At 47.5% G+C, this 18,344-nt stretch overlaps 1 protein-coding gene across 4 annotated transcripts in view; it reads right to left on the minus strand.

Moving 5' to 3' along the window:
- Positions 1-18,344, minus strand: part of EFR3B (EFR3 homolog B) — an 89,536-nt gene that overhangs the window by 35,587 nt on the left and 35,605 nt on the right. For 3 of the 4 annotated variants that reach the window (XM_079940889.1, XM_079940888.1, XM_079940887.1), the window contains exons 2-4: positions 16,463-16,539; positions 15,313-15,440; positions 6,480-6,630 (exon numbers count right to left, since the gene is read on the minus strand). In XM_079940889.1, the coding sequence (XP_079797015.1) occupies positions 6,480-6,630; positions 15,313-15,440; positions 16,463-16,539 (356 nt within the window). Of the gene's footprint in view, positions 1-6,479; positions 6,631-15,312; positions 15,441-16,462; positions 16,540-17,798; positions 17,852-18,344 lie in introns of all 4 variants that reach the window. The other variant, XM_079940890.1, reaches the window with a different exon arrangement.

Genomic DNA, 18,344 nt, shown 5'->3' on the forward strand with positions numbered 1-18,344 from the left:
AATGGAAACTTTGGTAATTGTGGTTCAGAGGATCAAATCCGGGGGACCTGGTCATGGGACCACACCCACTGGAGGAGTCCACTTGGGAAACATGCCCAAACCTGGCTGAGATGGGGTTGAGACTCTAGGGTTTAAAATAGAGCCTTCGGGGCTTCCCTGGTGGCGCAGTGGTTGAGAGTCCGCCTGCCGATACAGGGGACACGGGCCTAGCCGCTCCGTGCCCCGGTCTGGGAAGATCCCACATGCCGCGGAGCGGCTGGGCCCGTGAGCCATGGCCGCTGGGCCTGCGCGTCCGGAGCCTGTGCTCCGCAACGGGAGAGGCCACAACAGCGAGAGGCCCGCATACCGCAAAAAAATAAAATAAAATAAAATAGAGCCTTCATCCCTCCTATTAGAGGCAGAACAGTGTTATGATTATGAGAAGGGGTTTGGAACCAGAATGCATTTCTGAATCCCACCTCCCACTTAGTAGGAGGCTGATAGGAGGCACGTTTCTTAAGCGCCCCATGCTTCGGTCACCCCATCTGTACAATGGGGCCAGCAAGAGCAGCTGCCTCATAGGCTTGGTATGACCAGCCCATCAGAGTTAACAGTTATCACCTCATTTTTCCCCCAGTGGATTTCTGGCTTGCTGTCAACACTCCATACGTTTCCACTGGGCCCATTTACCTGTGTGACTCACTAATGTTTTAAACACTTGATACAGCAGGAACTTCCTGGCTACTTCACCCCTACCATTGTTAGGTCATACCTTACAAATGGCTTTTGTTAAAATGCTACTTGCCTAATGCACAAGACTGTGAAATAATAAAGTTGGATTTTTTTGGTTTTATTTTTTTAAGATATTGCAGTGATGAGGAAGGTCTCCATAGCGACAAACTGGAGACTGTGAAGATGTGACACTTCAAAGGCCAAGGGCACCACTAGGGTGACCCTTCCAAGACCAAAGTTTCAGCTCTTCAGCCAAGTTTGCTGGAGGAGATTCCCAACCCTCTGGCACAAGCAGGAAGGCGACACGGTTGTGTGAAAACTGAGAGTTACTAAGGGGCTGGGTCAATAGAGAGAAAGCAACCTCCAAATATTGACATTGCAAAACCAGCTCTCCCTGGGTCTGGAGAAGAAGCTGAGCTGGTCGGCCTCACTTCAGCGCTAGCCAAGTCTCTCCAAGCAGAAGTCAGCCTTTCTCTCTTCTGTAGATGGGCATTCTGAACCCAACTCCCTGTCATCAACAATAGAACCACACTGTAAAATACTGGGCATAGGGATTCCCTGGTGGTCCAGTGGTTAAGACTCCACGCTGCCACTGCAGGGGCCACGGGTTCGATACCTGGTTGGGGAGCTAAGATCCCACGTGCCGCTCAGCACGGCCAAAAAATAAAATACTGGGCATAGAGAGAACCCTAACTCTTTCATGGTAGGACTGCAGGCCTTTTCACTGTGTTAACCTACATAAGGAAAAATGGGAACGGTTGTTCTGTTGCACTAAGATGAACCCTAGCTGGAAAAGACACATGGTTTTGACTTTAACACCCCCTACCCTGTTCTCCCAACTGCTCTTGTTTATAGCAACTCCCGGAAGCAGTTTTCACTAAAGCCAGAGGAACAGTCCTACTGTGACATGATCGTGCCCTGCAAATCGCCTGCCAACCTGGGTGTAGTGATTCCCTAGACCTAGGACATCCTCCCCTGTCTACCCATATTACGTCTTTCCTCCTTCAAGATTCTTCGCAAAACTGACTGTGGTTTTAAAAACTCCTGGGAAAGCTCAGTCTTGCTGCCCGAGAAGGTGATCCCTCTGGTCCCAAGTAGTCCCACGTGCTAGCCAGCCTCCAAGGCCTACACTTGGGAAGCGCGGACCCAGGGAAGCACTGGCTGCCTCTGCTCTAAGATCCCCATCGTTTGCTGGCGCTGACCCCCGTGACCTGAGCTCTTCCACTGGCATCACAGTTCTGCCCTGACCTCCCTTCATGGAACCCACTTCTAGGCTGCTGGTCTCCAGCAGTGCTGATTTCTGTCGTGGTGTGGAAGATGAGAGAATTTCTAGTCTATAGATGACAAGTTGCAACCACAAGAGTTGATAAAATCGTCCAGAGGCAGCATATAGAGTGAGAAGAGGACAGAGCAGCAACCTTGGAGACCACAGACATTTCACGGGGACATGGAGAAAGAGAATCAATGAAGGAAACTCTATTAGTTTCCTATTGCTGCCGTAATAAATCACCACAGTTTAGTGGCCTAAAACAACACAAATGTATTACCTTGCAGTTCTGGAGATCAGAAGTCTAAAATGGGTCTGCAGGGTTGCATTCCTTCTGGACGCTTCCAGAGAAGCATCTATTTCCTTGGCCTTTCTAGCTTCCAGAAGCCACCTACATCCTTTGGCTCCTGGCCCCCCTTCCTCCATCTTCATGGCCATCAGAGGAGCATCTTCAAATCTCTTCCTCTCTGTCTCTCATCTTCTGTCTGACTCTGATCCTCCCGCTTCCCTCTTATAAAGGTCTTTGTGAGTACATGGGGTCCACCTGGATAACCCAGGATAATCTCCTTATCTCAAGATCCTTAACTTAATCATATCTTCAAAGTCCCTTTGGTCATGTACGGTAACATTCACAGGTTACAGGCATTAGGATGTGGACATACTTGAGGGACCATTATTTAGCCCACCATAGAAACGCAGAAGGGTGGGCCAGGTGGGAAGAGCTGGGATGACAGGGCCAGGAGGTCAAGGGAGTATGAAGAAGGTGCAATCAACGGGAAGAAATGCCACCAGAGATAGAAACATCCACTGAAAAACGAGTGAGGAATGGGTTATTTGCGTGGTTTCCACAGATTTCTAACTGCAAAGACAAAAAAGTCCTTTGACATTGGAGAGAGCCAGCTGTCACTACCCTAACCTGGGATGGCACTTAGCATCCATAAAAGTGGGGCACCAGACACTTGTGGTCCTTTTGGGATGCTCAATGCGGGACCCAGCACTCCCCGTGAAGTGTTATGCCTCAAGGTATTTAACCGCAGCCAGTCAAACCTTCAAGTCTAATTCTAGTCTGCAGGAAGTATAAGAGACAGGAGAGCAAAACGAAGGACACCACAAGGAAATAATCAGACAAACCCAGACTGTGGGGCATTCTGCAAAGTGGTGACCTGGGCAATATCATGAAAAACAAAGAGGGGCAGGAGAGGGGTTGGGACTGGTTAAGAGACATAAGGGACACAGAAAACAAAGTAAACACATGATCTTTACTGAATCCTGATGGGAAAGACAGCAATACAAGACAGTGTGAGGACTATTAGGGAAATTTTTATTTGGACCAATTTTTTTTTTTTTTTTTTTTTTTGCGGTACGCGGGCCTCTCACTGTTGTGGCCTCTCCCGTTGCGGAGCACAGTCTCCGGACGCGCAGGCTCAGCGGCCATGGCTCACGGGCCCAACCGCTCCGCGGCACGTGGGATCCTCCCAGACCAGGGCACAAACCCGCGTCTCCCGCATCAGCAGGCGGACTCTCAACCACTGTGCCACCAGGGAAGCCCGAAAGAGCAATTTTTAAAAACTCAGGTAAAGTTCACAAAACATAAAATGAACCCTTTTACAGTGCACAATTCAGTGGCATTCAATACATTCACAATGTTTTGCAACTAAAGCAAACCCCCAAAGGAAACCCACCTCTTGGTCATTAATGGGTCACTTTCCGTTCCTCTCCCTCCCAGACCCGGCAAACACTAATCTGCTTTCTGTCTTCATGGACTCACCTATTCTGGATATCTCAGCTAAACGGAAATATAACGTATGACCTTCTGGGTTGTTTCCACCTTTTGGCTATTGTGAGCAGTGCTGCTATGAACGTTGGTGTACAAGTATTTATTTGAGTATGCATTTTCCGTTCTTTTTGGTATATACCTAGAGAGAACTGCTGAGTCATATGGTAATTCTATATGTTTAACTTTCGGAGGAACCACTAAACCGTTTTCCGCAGTGTCTATACCATTTTACATCTCCACTAGCAACGTACAAGGGTTCCAATTTCTACACATCCTCACCAACATGTCATTTTATAGGATTGTTAAAAATATAGCCATCCTGGTGGGTGTGAAGAGGTATCTCACTGTGGGTTTTTTTTGACTTGCATTTCCTTAACGATTAGTGACGCTGAGCATCATTTCATGTGCTTGTTGGCCATTTGTGTATCTTCTCCTTGAATGTCTATTCAAGTCCTTTGCCCACTTTAATTGGGTTTTCTTTTTGCTATTGAGCTGTAAGAGTTTTTCATATATTCTGGTTACTGGACCCTTATCAGATATACAACTTGTAAATATTTTCTCCCATTTGGTGGTTGTCTTTTCACTTTCCTGACAGTGTCCTGTGATGCACAAAAGTTTTTAATTTTGAAGAAGTCAAACCATCTATATTTTCTTTTGCTCCTTTTGTTTTTATTATCGTATCTAAGAATTCATTGCCAGATTCAAGATCATAAAGATACACCCCTGTATTTCTTCTAATCTATAGGTTTAGCTCTTACATTTAGGTCTTCAATCTACTTTGAGTTCATTTTTATATATGTTGTGAGGGAGGGATGAAAGTACAAACTTTAAATCCGTGATCCTTCCTAATAATTTTATTATTTACACTAGGCTAATATATGAGATTGTTTATGTGAAGGGCCTCGGTATTCTCAGATTTAATATTTTCAGCTTATCCTCACAGAGTGACCTCAGAAAGTCAGGGCACATGGTCATTGCCCTGTCCCTGAGACACACGTTTGGACCTCTCAGGCAATAAGGCAGGTATGCAGAAGCCAATCCCTAAGCAAATCATTGAGCTTAGCTGGCTCTGGCTCCCCCTCATCCCCTGACTTTCCTGGTCTCTCACTGTCATCCCAAGTTCAGATATTCTCATTAAAGACCTGAAAGCAACACTTCAATTTAAAAAATTATACTTTACTGCAGATGATGTGCAGGAATGGTATTAGCAAAACCAGACTTTTTGCTGACAGGTTTTACCGTAGCTTCAATCCTTGGGGTGGTCAAGTACAAGCTGGATAAAGACCCATTAAGGATGAAGAAAGAAAGAGAGAGGAGGTCCCAGGCTTAGAGAGCTGGAAAGAGCATCTGGTTGAGGGACACTGCCAGCAAAGCCTGCCTCTGAAGCTGAACTCTGAATCTATTGCAATTATCTGACTCAACTTTCTTATAATCACCTCTCCTTACATAATCTCCATTGTCTGCAGTACGGTAATCATTAGTCAACTGCTTTCTTGCTAATACTGTGATTCACTGTGATGGGGAATCTAGGAATTGGCAGGATTCTGAATTTTCAAGCCTGTAGCTAACAAAATGCCTACCCTGGGCCAGGATGTGCTGTAGGGAACGCTAGCGCTGACAGCCACATGTTTCTATGTCTCCCCCGCCGACCCCTGGGGAGATACCCTCTGGATGCATTGATGACTGGTTTAGTTTCCATGTACATGTTCTCTTCTAGACTATAGTTATCTTAAACAGGGCAAGTGAAACAGTAACTGAAGCTGTTGCCAGGGCAACATGACAAAAGAATTTACCCTCAGCTACTGTATATGTAATTTGTCAAAGGCAGCTGGCTCACAGAGAGAGGAAAGAGGGGAATAGGTTGTTAGTTTTGGTCTTTGAAAGAAGAGTTGAAAGACTGTCTTCTGGTTAAATCAACTTAAGTAGAACAGAAAAGCAGCTGTGACCTGTGCAATAAACACTCAGAAAAGTCAGGTTGGGAAGGCTAAGAAGACAAAGCTTAAACTTATTTTTTTTTTTCCTGGTGATATTTGTAAAATAGTTGCATGTCAGGGCTTTTAATACCAAGCTGCTTGAAGGCCTGGAGCTGAAAGTATTCCCTGAAGGGGAAGGAACAGAGAGAGAGCAAGAAATGGAAGAGAACAAGCGGGATATTCAAGTATGTTAGATACATGCAAAGCTGAGCGTTCTTGACACACCTGATAGCTCTTCTCTCCCAAAACTATAAGCCCTCATGATAGCCGCCACTTGTACTGAGACCAGTTACGTTACAAAGCTTGGACTGAGTTCAATCCACTCAGGTTATCAATGAGAAGCCAGGCTCATGAAAGATAACCCGCTCGAGGTTACCCAGCTAGGAAAGGGCAGAACTAAGCCAGAAGCCCTGTTTCCTGCTTCCCTGTGATCTTCCCACTTATCTGATCCCTCTGTCCTGTGAACATCCGTTTACTCTGTCTTCGAAAGAAGCACAACCTGGACAGCTTTCAAAGGATGCCCCATGGAGTCAGGGGCCAAGCTCTGAGGGCACTGGGCACCCCCTGCTCTCAAAGAAATACCTCCCTTTCTATTTTTACATCTATTGGGGCCTCACCTAAACTTATTTAAGGGAAAAATCATTTTTAAAAGTCAGAAACCAAATAGGAATGGATCCTCACCATGCTGACCCAGAGGTTCTACACCCCCTCCTCACCATCCCCACTGGCAAAGCCCCTTGGGCCTCCTTACCGAGTTGGTGCCAAGGATCTGCAGGTTGGGCTTCTCAGACTCAAGCAGCTTGGCCACCATCTTGAGGAAACTCTCCACGAAGAGGTTGATGCTCTGGCAGTGACAGGCCATGAGCAGCTGGTCCAGCGCCTCCATGGCGATGCACACGTACCTGGGGAAAGCAGCAGCATTGCCGTCACTCAGCCTCGTGCCTGTTCCACCCCCACTGCGTGGCCGGGGCAATCTAGACGGCAGTGCAGTGGCCACCTGGGCAGCATCCAGCTAATGCAGGTCTCCCCTGGGTGGCCGACGACTGGACAGTTGTTCCAGCCCAGCCCTGAGAAGCAGAATGAGGCAGAGCTGGAAGGGAGCCTAGAGATGAATTCATCCAGCCCCTTATTTTACACATGAAGAACTTGAGGACAGACAAGGTACACCATTTCATGAGGAAATACAAGCAGAAAAAACTGATGCCCAGAAGAGCAGCTTCTGAACTCAAACCCAGTGAGGTCAGAGAATTACTCATCCAAGTCAAGACGTGTTTGTTGACACTGTCCTCGTCAGCGCAGGGGTGTAAGGATGAAGAAGTCCTTTAACTTAAAGAGCCTAGAGTGGGAGGGATAAGATAAATACACAGATATCTCCTCTAAAGGGAAAATAAGAAATGTTACCAAAAAAATGACATCCCACGAGGGTTCCAAAGAAGGAAAGAGGCTCTAGTGGGGAGGAAGCAAAGAACTTAATGAAGAAAGTTTAGGAAGAATCTGAAACGGGCCTGAGGACCAGCCAACTGCAAATGTTAAGGAACATAAAATTGCAATTTTTGTAGCTGAAGACCTCAGAAGTGCTATAATGACGTCCTACTCAAACAATACGGTTGACAGTGTTACCATGTTTGGATGACACTCAGCTTGCCCAGGGAGCATTTTTACCTCATGGAGAATAAGACAGAATGAAAATTCTTTTCTCCTTATGCAGCAGGTGCTCTGTGTCAATTCTAAGTCTCTAACCACTTAATTATTCTAAAGACTAAAACCCGAGTGAATACTTTCACAAACTAGGAACGCACGACATCCAATGGTGAAGAGCTGCCCATCCCATTTTTTGACAACCAAATGAACTCCTCCTTATATTTCAAGCAAACCCTAATAACCGCTATCCTTTATTCACAATTCTACTTTTAGAAGCAGCAAAAAAGAGAGCTGAACCTTCTCCTACCTGCCAGCCCTTCAACCACATGGAAACAACAATCTCATTTACTATGTTCCTCTCTTCTCCATGCTAAAAATACCCAATCCTGGGAATTCCCTGGTGATCCAGTGGTTAGGACTCTGCGCTTTCACTGCTGATGGCCCGGGATCAATCCCTGGTTGGGGAACTAAGACTCCCACAAGCCTTGCAGCACGGCCAGAAAAATAAAATAAAATAAAAAATTGAAATGCCCAGTCCTTTCCAGACTAGCCTTTGCAGGACAAACCCCAATTACTGTCTTCTTCAATGCCTCTCTTAAATCCCAAGAAAAAGGTCACAAATCAAATTCCTACTGAGAATCAGGAATACACATCTAAGCTCAAACCCAACATTTGTTCCACGATAGTGACATAATGAGCATTTGGTCAGGTAAGGCACATCATGAAAGATACATCCCCTACATACCAAGCATTTGCATTCTAAAGAAAGTAAGACAGGGCTTCCCTGGTGGCGCAGTGGTTGAGAGTCCGCCTGCCCATGCAGGGGACACGGGTTCGTGCCCCGGTCCGGGAAGATCCCACATGCCGCAAAGCGGCTGGGCCCGTGAGCCGTGGTCGCTGAGCCTGCGCGTCCAGAGCCTGTGCTCCGCCACGGGAGAGGCCACAACAGTGAGAGGCTCGCGTACCGCAAAAAAAAAAAAAAAAAAAAAAAGAAAGCAAGGCAGACATTCATAGAAAAAGGTTATCTTTTAACTTCTAATAAGGGAGACTCTGCAAAACTATTCTGGTTAAAATCTTTACAGTTTCCATTAAGGAGTTAGGTGTCTAGGGCAGAATGCTAAATGTCTCCCCTGGAATCTATTTTTGCCCTCTTCACTAGTCATTTAGAAGTTTAGCTGAGCTGTGGCTGCCCACTGGGAACATTTCCCAGCCTCTCCTGCTGCTAGGTGAGGCCACGTGACTTACATGTTGCCATTAAAATGAGAGGGAGTGATGCGAGCAACGTCAGCATTGCTTGCTTGAAAGACAGGATTGTCCTCCAGGTCCTCTCTTCCCTCTTCCTGCTGGCTGCAGAGTGGCAGCAAATAGATGGCCAGAGGTGAAAGCCCCGGATGACCTCATGGGCGGAGCCCACCAACCCAGACTGGACTATTGCATGAGAGAGAAAAAATATTTCCATATTGCTGGAGCCACTGTATTTTCAAGTCTCTTTATACCCTAAATAACACAAGTATCTGATAATCAGGTTTAGGAGTGCTTTAGAAACCTGAGGGCACAAATAAAAGGGAATCCTGAGCGATCCAAAGCAACTCAAGTGACTGCCCTCACAGGAAAGAGAAGTGAGGGCTGAACATGACTCCATCCTGCAAGAGGGGAGATCAGGCAGACTCCATGTACTCGGAGTGTGGTCATGTGCCCATTACAGGGTGGTGACCCCTCTACTCATAGAGCCATGTGGAACACAGGAAGTACTTCCTGATACAAACAAAATGCAGGCAAGGTAGAGTGAGAAGAGAACTCCAAACCTACCTGGGTGCTAAGGAGTCAGGCTGATGCTTCTAAGTCAGAGCAAGTTCTGCTACTTGGCCTCTCTTTAAGAAGCGGCCGAGAGGGACCTCCCTGGTGGTCCAGGGGTTAAGAACCCGCCTTCCAATGTAGGGCACACTGGTTTGATCCCTGGTCGGGGAACTAAGATCCCACGTACTGCAGGCAACTAAGCCCTCACGCTGCAACTACTGAGCCCATGCGCCACAACAAAAGACCCAGTGTGCCACAATGAAGATCCCATGTGCCACAACTAAGACCCGAAGCAGCCAAAAAGAAAAAATACAAATTAAAAAAAAAAAAAGAAGAAGCTGCCTGGTGTCAGGTTTATATGCCGTGTACATAATAGGGGATGAATTAAAAGATTTTTTCTTTATGTTTTGATCCAAATCATATCTCTTTGAAGGTTAGGCAGATAGTACAAAACTCTCGATTAGCTAGTCTTTGTTTTAAAACAGAGTTTGGTTAAATAAAAAGAATGTCCAGGAAGCATGACTATAGGATGATTTCTGAAGACACTACAAAACCACAACACAAAGCTCCACAAAGCCCTCGTGGCAGCCACTCAGTTTCAGACATTGTGCATCTGAACTGCCGCACACATAAGCCAGCTTTGCAAATCCATGTGTATAAAAGTAACAGCAGTCATGACGTTTTCTAAATGTCCTTTTTTAAAGACATCAGTCGCCATTTCTTCAGTACCCTTGCCCTAACTTCTTTACCAAACAACCGTAAGTAAAACAGCCTCTCTACTCTGAAATTTTCCTTCTCACTTTTGTAAAATGTTTATTTCTTTTATTTATATGAACTGAGTCAGCTATTATTATTGTTTAATATTATTAAATATCATTAAATAGCTGTCTCTGGGCACATTCACAAATGGATCCGGTCATGCTCTTATCTACAGAGTGTCTTTCAAATACAAAGGCAGCATTGGGTGTTTGGGCTCGTTTGGTGAACTGAAGCCACATTTTCTCCTGCTCTGGAGGGCCCGCCAGTCCTCGATAGCCTTGCCCTTCACAGGATGTCACAGCCACAGTTCAGGATACCTGTCGTGCCTTGCAGACCCAGGCCTGGCATGTTCCGGGTCCACTGTATAGGCCGTGAAGCAGACTGATTCCTGCAGGGTTGGGGAAGCAACCTGGGCCAGGGCCCTTCCAAAGGGACAGGTTTTCCCTGCGGAGAAACCTGGACACACTCTGGCAACCAAACATGGCGGATGGGAAATGGGAGCAGGCAGCATGGAATTCTCTTCTTCTATGAATCATCCCAGCATCCTTCTGCATGAAGGGTTTCACCATTATTTTATAGAGTTTAAATGAGGGAAAGGAAGGGGCGGGGTGGGGTTTGGCAAGAGAAGAAACCAGAAGGCCTCCCAAACCCCAGAGCTTAGATTGCTGCTTTTCCCTTTCCTGTAAAAAAATTCCCAGAAAATCCTGATAAGGAAAACCATCCTTTGCTAGCCAGAAAAAAAAAAAAAAAAAATTGGCTACTGACCAAGAGAGGAAATTTTGATGGAAAGTGAAAATGATGGTAGAAGTGAAACAGAAAAGTAAAAAAGTTTAAGGCCTAGTTCTCTGAATACACACTCCTTCAATCCCCATCTTTGATCCCAACACTAAGGATGGAAGGATTATAATTGCAAACTTGAACTTTTCAAAGTATCTTAGAAGATTAGAAGTCAATGGGCTTTGGAACCTCCTGCTCGCTGCATTGGTCCTATCTTATCATAACCTTCCTGGGTACATCTTATCCGTTAAGTCTATACTTTCAAAGAGCACGGGCTTCTCAGGGTAATGTCCACTCAACAGGACTGGGGCCAAATAGGTTAGTCTCAGCAGAGATCTGCTCTGGGCTTGGTATCCTGAAAGGAGTCCAGTGTAGTAATAGGTCTGAGAAACTGGCCTGACTGGGTAGTTGGAACAGGATGGGGAAGAAAGGAGCTGGTGAGAACCAGCCCACCACAGGGGCCCAAGGGAGAGGCAAGAGTAGGGCATGGACCACAGCAGCAGGTGATGACCAAGGATCTTGGATCCACTTGTAGGGCTTCCCAGTAGGTGAAGAAGGCAGAACTCAGGGAATCTGGGATGGACTGGGGTTCACAGGCAGCAAGTGAGGTCAGGAGAGGCTACTCAGCAGGTTATAACAACAGGAACTCAGAGTCATGGGCCAACCACAGCAGAAGGTGAGTTATAACAAGTGAGGAAAATACACAGGGGGGGCCTGGTGCGTAGGAGTGAGGCAGGAAATACCTTGAACTGAATTCCAGAGCAGGCAGCTGCTTCTGCGTGAACACCTTTCACTCAGTCAGGAGTGGGCTTAGGAGCCTCCGGGAAAGGAGGAACTGGCAGTCAAAGTCTGAGAACCAGACTTGGTTGCAGAGGAAAGCAGACCTAGGGTCAGAGATGGGAACCAGCACACAGAGAGAGGGGGCAGCTTTAGCAGGGCCAGCCATTGCCCAAGAATCACTCAAAGAACCTTGACCAAGAACCTCTTATTCTGGGCAGTCTGAATGTATTTAGTCATGTCCCCACTGCTGGACAGAAACTTCTGGGTTTTAGCAGCCAGAAGTAGGGGTTGACCTCAGCCAAGGGAGGGAAGGATCGACTCGTCATCTAGTAGGAATCTGTGACATCTCTGTCTGAAGGGTCAGCTCCGTCCTCCAACCAGGTTCAGGGTCCTTCTGGGGACTGTGTATCTCTTGGGAGCCCCACCAGCTCAGCTCCAGGGTCAGGCTCCTCAGGGAGTAGCCCACCCCTCTTTGGCATGGGCGTCTCCATCCTCCAGGCACTGGGGAACCTGACAGATTCTAATGTGGCCTTCTGAACGTGGTCATTGCTCCACGGTCATTGTCAGCTGACCCTGAATCTCACCCGGCACTGCCGTTACCTCCCTTGCTCTCCAGTTTCTAGGGGTGTTCTAGCAGTTGGGCTGAACTGGAAGAAGAAAAATATGAAGAATTCTCACTTTTTGCTGCTCTGCACATCACTGCCCATTATGGCGCACACTGAGTAGCAATACCTTGAAATTTGTATCTTATCCTCTCTCTGCCCACGTTTGGTTATCACCCTTGATGCTAAACACATACGAGCAGAGGAGGGTGGATCTGCCACTGGGCCCAACACCCAAGGTTCACGTCCACATGGTCAAACCATAAACACAGACACCTGCACGGTGGTAGGGAGACAGCTCCTCAGACTGTCTGCAGGTAAATATTTCACTCTTCCAAACCTGCCACCAGTGATTAGGACAATGATGATGAATGTGGCATTGGGTAAGGAAAGACGGGGAGGGAGAGGAGAGAGAACAGGAGTACAGATCTAACAGATTTTCCTTCTCCAAATGTTTATGGTTAGAGCCCCCAGAGAGGCCATCAAGGCTTTAAATGCTCAGAGGCTGCAATGGCTATTTTTAACAGAACGATAGCAATTTTGAGTTGCAGTGCTAAGGGCAGTGGAATGTTTCTGAGTGGCTCTGCTGGCTACAGGACATTTTTACTCAGAGAACCATCACTGCAGAGAGGGCAGGAAAAATTAGTATTAAATGTTTAATGGCATTGCTTGCATATTAGTTTCAGGTTCAGTCTAGGATAAGGTCATTTTTACTTGCTTGAGCCTGCTTTATAATATGTCAAGGCGATTTATATAATCAGCACGTTCATTCTATTCATGCCCTTTTGACTGAGTGTGTAACCTAATTTTATTATAGAAAGGGATCATAGAAATGAATCGTTTCCGGTCTTGCTTTTATACCGGGGATAGCTTGATGTAAGCGTGGCTGGTGGGTCCCGTGGAGGTGTGGACCTCTATACACTGTCAGCACAATGCAGATCTTTACACTCTGGTTCTCACTCCACCTTCCTCACCAGGAGGAAGGGACCCTGGAGGGTGATGGGGCTGATGGATGGTCGTAGGGGGGGAAAGAGGGTCCAGGGGAGAGATCGCTGCAAAGGCTCAGAGGCCAGAAAGCCGGGGGGGGATCGTCAGCTAGTCCATCTGGAATGGGTTTAGAGCAGCTGTGGCAGGTGTGTCTGGGTTAAAGGCAAGTTGGGGGCAGGTAGTGGAGGAGCCCAGAAATCAAGCTGAGACCTTGGATTGTACGCTAAAGAAGCCAGGAGAGTATAGCTTGATCTGTGTTTTGAAGATCATAGTGTTGATCTGGAAGGGCCAGTAGAGGAAAGATGGGAAGGGGGGAGACAATTTTCAAGGCCACTGCCATAATCCGGGGCCTGCCTCAGGAGAAAGGTAGGAGCAGAGGAAAGTAGAGGGTGGACATAAAAGGCTTCATAGAGAACAGAACCAATGGGACTTAGGAACAACTGCCCTAGATCTACCCTTCCCTTTGCTCCAACAGCCGTGCCACCAGGGACATCTTAGAGCTCTCTTTACATCCAGCCCCGCTCCAGATTGTGGCATGACGGTAGCGTAACAAACATGGTATGTCCTGCCGTTGACTTTTTTCATTTCAGGAAGTAATACATGCTCAATAGAGAATATTTAGGAAACACAAAAGTGTAGCTAGAAACCAAAAACCCCAGCCACCTTGTTCACAAAATATTAAGAGTACTCAGTATTTTGGCGTATTTATTTTTACTGTATTTTCCAGGCATTGAGATTTGTTATTGTTTTTAACTTGATTTAAATACTGTGTATATACGTATGTATTCTATTTTTCATTTACTTATGGCATTTTCCATATTATATGGAAAGTATGTTTATAAACACCATTTTTATTGACTAGGTAACATTTCCTGAAGCGATAAACACCATAATTTACTATTCTCCTCCAGTTGGGCATTTAAGTTACTTCCATCTTTTCAGTATTATAAAAATTACCATAATGAACATCTCTGTGTGTACAGTGAGATTATATATAAGATTGATATGGTGGGATAGATGAATAGAAATGGAATTACTGGATCAAAGGGCATAAGTGTTTTTGAAGCTCTTGACATATATTTCAAAATTACTTTCTAGAAAGCTTCAACCAATTTGTACTCATTCTAGAAAAGTATGAAAATGCCTCTCATTTTGCCATCCCTGGGTTAACACTGGAAATTATATATACTTTTTAAAAAAAACAATTTGATAAGTGAAGGTGGTAGCTTAGTATTTCAATCTACCTATTTGGCTGTTTAATCTATTGATCAGGGACTTCCCTGGTGGCACAGTGGTTAAGAATCCGCCTGCCAATGCAGGTGACACGGGTTTGAGCCCCGGTCTGGGAAGGTCCCACATCTGGTGGAGCAACTAAGCCCGTGCGCCACAAGCCCATGTGCTACAACGAGCCTGCGCTCTAGAGCTTGCAAGCCACAACTACTGAGCCCACATGCCACAACTACTAGTTCCCCCACCAGGGATGGAATCCGTGCCCCCTGCAGTGGTAGGGTGGCGTCTTAACCACTGGACCACCAGGGAAGTCCCTCCTTGCTTTTTAAGAGAGTAAGCTGAATGAGGCAGGGTGGGTTTGGTGAGAGTAACGGCACATTCTGGGTTCAATGGTGTGTGAGGGCTTCTGGATAGAGACACGGGGGTAAATGGAGGCTAACAGAGGTGCTCCTAGGAAGCCAACACCCCCTTCTTCCCAAATCTTGGCAAGGGCATCACATTTTACCTTTGGAAAAGCACAGGGAACCCACTCCTCACTCCCAGTCCCCATTTTCTCAGGCTGTTCAACAATCCAGTCTATTAACATTTCTTAAAAGGACCCTGGGACTTCCCTGGTGGCGCAGTGGTTAAGAACCCGCCTGCCAATGCAGGAGACACAGGTTCCGTCCCTGGTCCGGGAAGATCCCACGTGCCGCAGAGCAACTAAGCCCTTGTGCCACAACAACTGAGCCTGCGCTCTAGAGCCCGCGAGCCACAGCTCCTGAGCCCACGTGCCACAACTACTGAAGCCCGTGCACCTAGAGCCTGCGTTCCGAAACAAGAGAAGCCATCACAATGAGAAGCTCACGCACCACGACGAAGAGTAGCCCCTGCTCGCAGCAACTAGAGAAAGCCCGTGCACAGCAACGAAGACCTGGTGCAGCCAAAAATAAATAAATAAAAGGACCCTATGTTTTGCCCTGAAAATATATAATTTCTGCAAATCTCTCTCCACCCTCCCATACTACTTACCCATATCGATGACGACCCACATCACGGATGAGCCTCTCAGAGAGGTAGGCGCCAATGCGATCGAGCTTTTCTGGAGCTGACAGGGCGTAGAAGGTCAGCTTCTCCATGTTGGTCTTCACCAGGCCATCCTGTAAAAGACAGATCATCCTCACTGTGGCCATGCGATGGCTAGAAGACTTCAAGTCTAAAGGTAAATGGTCATTCAACTTAATCAACACTTACCAGAGTGCCTGTAATGTACGCGACAAACACATGTGGGTTTTGGGGATCTAGAGATGATTAAAACATAGACCCTGCTCTCCAGGAACTCCCAACTTCACCCAAAGTGTGCTAGCTATAAGCAAAAATAGTCAGTGATATAAATGTACATATGTGTGTGCATGTGTACACTATATGTATTTACATATGTATATGTGTATGTACATGGAGGTATATATGTGTGTGTGTATATGTGTGTATATGAATGGATGACAAGTCTTCAATGAAAGCAATGCAGAATTAAAACGTATTGGATATCCAACATCGAGAAGTGAACAGGAAGAAGGCAGCTCTGCAGCTTTCAGGGAATTGTCCAGAGGATGTTGGAAGTGTGACCCTCCACTGCCTATCAGGAAGAGGTCATTGATTTCCAGAGAAGAAGTCAAGTACATCAGACCCTTTCCAAAACCACATAACCCATAATGAAGCCTGACTGTAGAGTGGCAGCTTGGAAACCAAGAAGCCAGGTGTCCCCTGTGCCAACTTGACACCTGGCAGATACCAGAGGGAGCGTGGAGAGGACATGAGCTCCAGAGCCAAAACCCAAGAAGGGAAATGCTCACACCTGACAACAGCGAAATAGTAGCATTCTGAGTTAGCGGCTCAAGGAACTATCACCCAGAGAGACATGAGTGGAGAGAATGCTCAGCGGTGGCCAGAAGCACTGAGCACCGAGACACACTTCAGAGCCCTCTGCGGATGCTGCCCGCAGAGCGGCCCAAAGCTCCTCGTTCTTCAGGCTCCCAGCTGCCTCTGGTCACCGATGGGCTGTGGCCGAGGTTTTGGTGTGTCTGAGTGAGCCCCGGGGCCCACCCTCCCTCGGAGCAGCCCCCAGGGCCCTGGATGGGGTAAGGTGGTGAGAGGCATGCTGGCGGCAGGAGACGAGACCCACCTCGGGATCCTCAGGGAAGATGTTGTCCACCAGCCTTTTGTACCTGGGGCGCAGGGCACCGCAGCAGCCACATACACCTGCAACGGCAACGAGAAACACCGGGGAGCTAAGCCTCCTGGTTAGGCCGAGGGGCCCAGGTTGGGCCGTTTGTGAGAAACCAGACCCAGGCTGGAAACAGAAGGGTCCCTCCCTTAGAGCGCCAGGGCCTCGGTCCTTCTCACTGCTTCCCCAGCCCCAGCCCCACTCCAAGATGTCTGCCTTTTCCGCTGGGTGTCTTTGCTTGGAAATCAGGCATAGGTGCCAGCAGACCAGCACCTGTTCAGGAAGCCAGGCCATAGAACACACACGTGTGAACACGTGTGTACACACACGCACGCACACACTCACACCCACACCCCACACACACCCACTCACACCACACACACCCACTCTCACACTCTCCCCCACACCCACACACTCACACTCCCACGCACACTCACTGTAACACACACTCACACACTCCCCCACACACCCACACACTCCCCCACACCCACACTCCCACACACTGTCACACACACACTCCCCACACACCCACACACACTCACTGTCACACACACTCACACACTCCCTCCCACACCCCCACACCCACTCTCACACACACCCACACTCCCACACACACTGTCACACACCCATACCCACTCACTGTCACACACACACTCACATACTCCCCACACACACCCAAACTCCCACACACACTCACTCCCCACACACCCACACACTCACACACTCCCCCCACACACCCCCACTCCCACACCCCCCACTCTCACAGACACTCCCACACACACCCACTCACACTCACCCTCTCTCTCTCTCTCTCTCACACACACACACACACACACACACACACACACACACACACACACACACACACTCTTGCTCTCTCTCTCTCTGGGAGAAGACTATACAACGGTCTCCTGCAGCCCAAGGCTCTTCCCCAGTGTCCTGGAAGATGGACACAGCTTGGAAGAGCGGCTGCTGCACCTACCCGGCCCCCTCGCTTGATCCCCACTTCTTGTCTACTCTGGTCCTCAATCTCCTTTACCACCCTCTCTCCTGGGGCCATTTCCATTATAGAATGTTATGTGAAACTATGATAAATTAACACTACATTAATTATTAACATTTGAAAATGCATCTTTAATGCAGCGTGACTGCGGTGTTTGAAAGCCTTGGTGTTTGAGAGTTGGAGGGCTTCGGGGGGCCACCCAGTCGGTGGTTCTCACCACTAGCCCTCCCCCACCCCAGGAGGTTCTCACCCGTCTGGGGCAAAATGAAAAAAAAACTAAGAATAATGTACCACGTTTTCAGAAAGCTGAAGACTGACATGCGCTCCTTCTTTGTATTTTGGTGCTGTGAAATGACAGCATTAAGAAATCAGTGATAATAAAACAAACCTGGGGAAAATAAAAAGTTGATGAGTCTAGGTCCCACCGTAAAAAACTTTCAGTTGGAACCACTGATCTCCTCCCTTCCTCCTGACGCAGACGACTCCCCTGGCACATCCCAGCCGCACCCTCCCTGCATTGGGGAAGGGAGAGGATGGCAGGGAAGGGCCTGGGAAAGTCCCCCCCCAAAAGAAAAAGTAATTGCCTCCTCATTCTACCAATTAACGCTTAAATCTGTTTGTACAAATGCTTTACTTGAAATGCAAATGTGCCCTGGAAGGATCAAGCCTATGGGTCATTCAGAAAAGAATGAATTACTTTAGTGGGAATTACTTAAATCACACAAAGAGCCACAAAGAGCTTTACAGCGGCGAGCACGGCGGCTCTCCGGGACCAGGATGGGGAGGGCATGAGGGCGGCACCACCAGGAGGAGAAAGGAACCGGGATCCCGGCTCCA

Source organism: Stenella coeruleoalba, assembly GCF_951394435.1.
Source record: "Stenella coeruleoalba genome assembly, chromosome: 13".
Taxonomy (NCBI): Eukaryota; Metazoa; Chordata; class Mammalia; order Artiodactyla; family Delphinidae; genus Stenella; species Stenella coeruleoalba.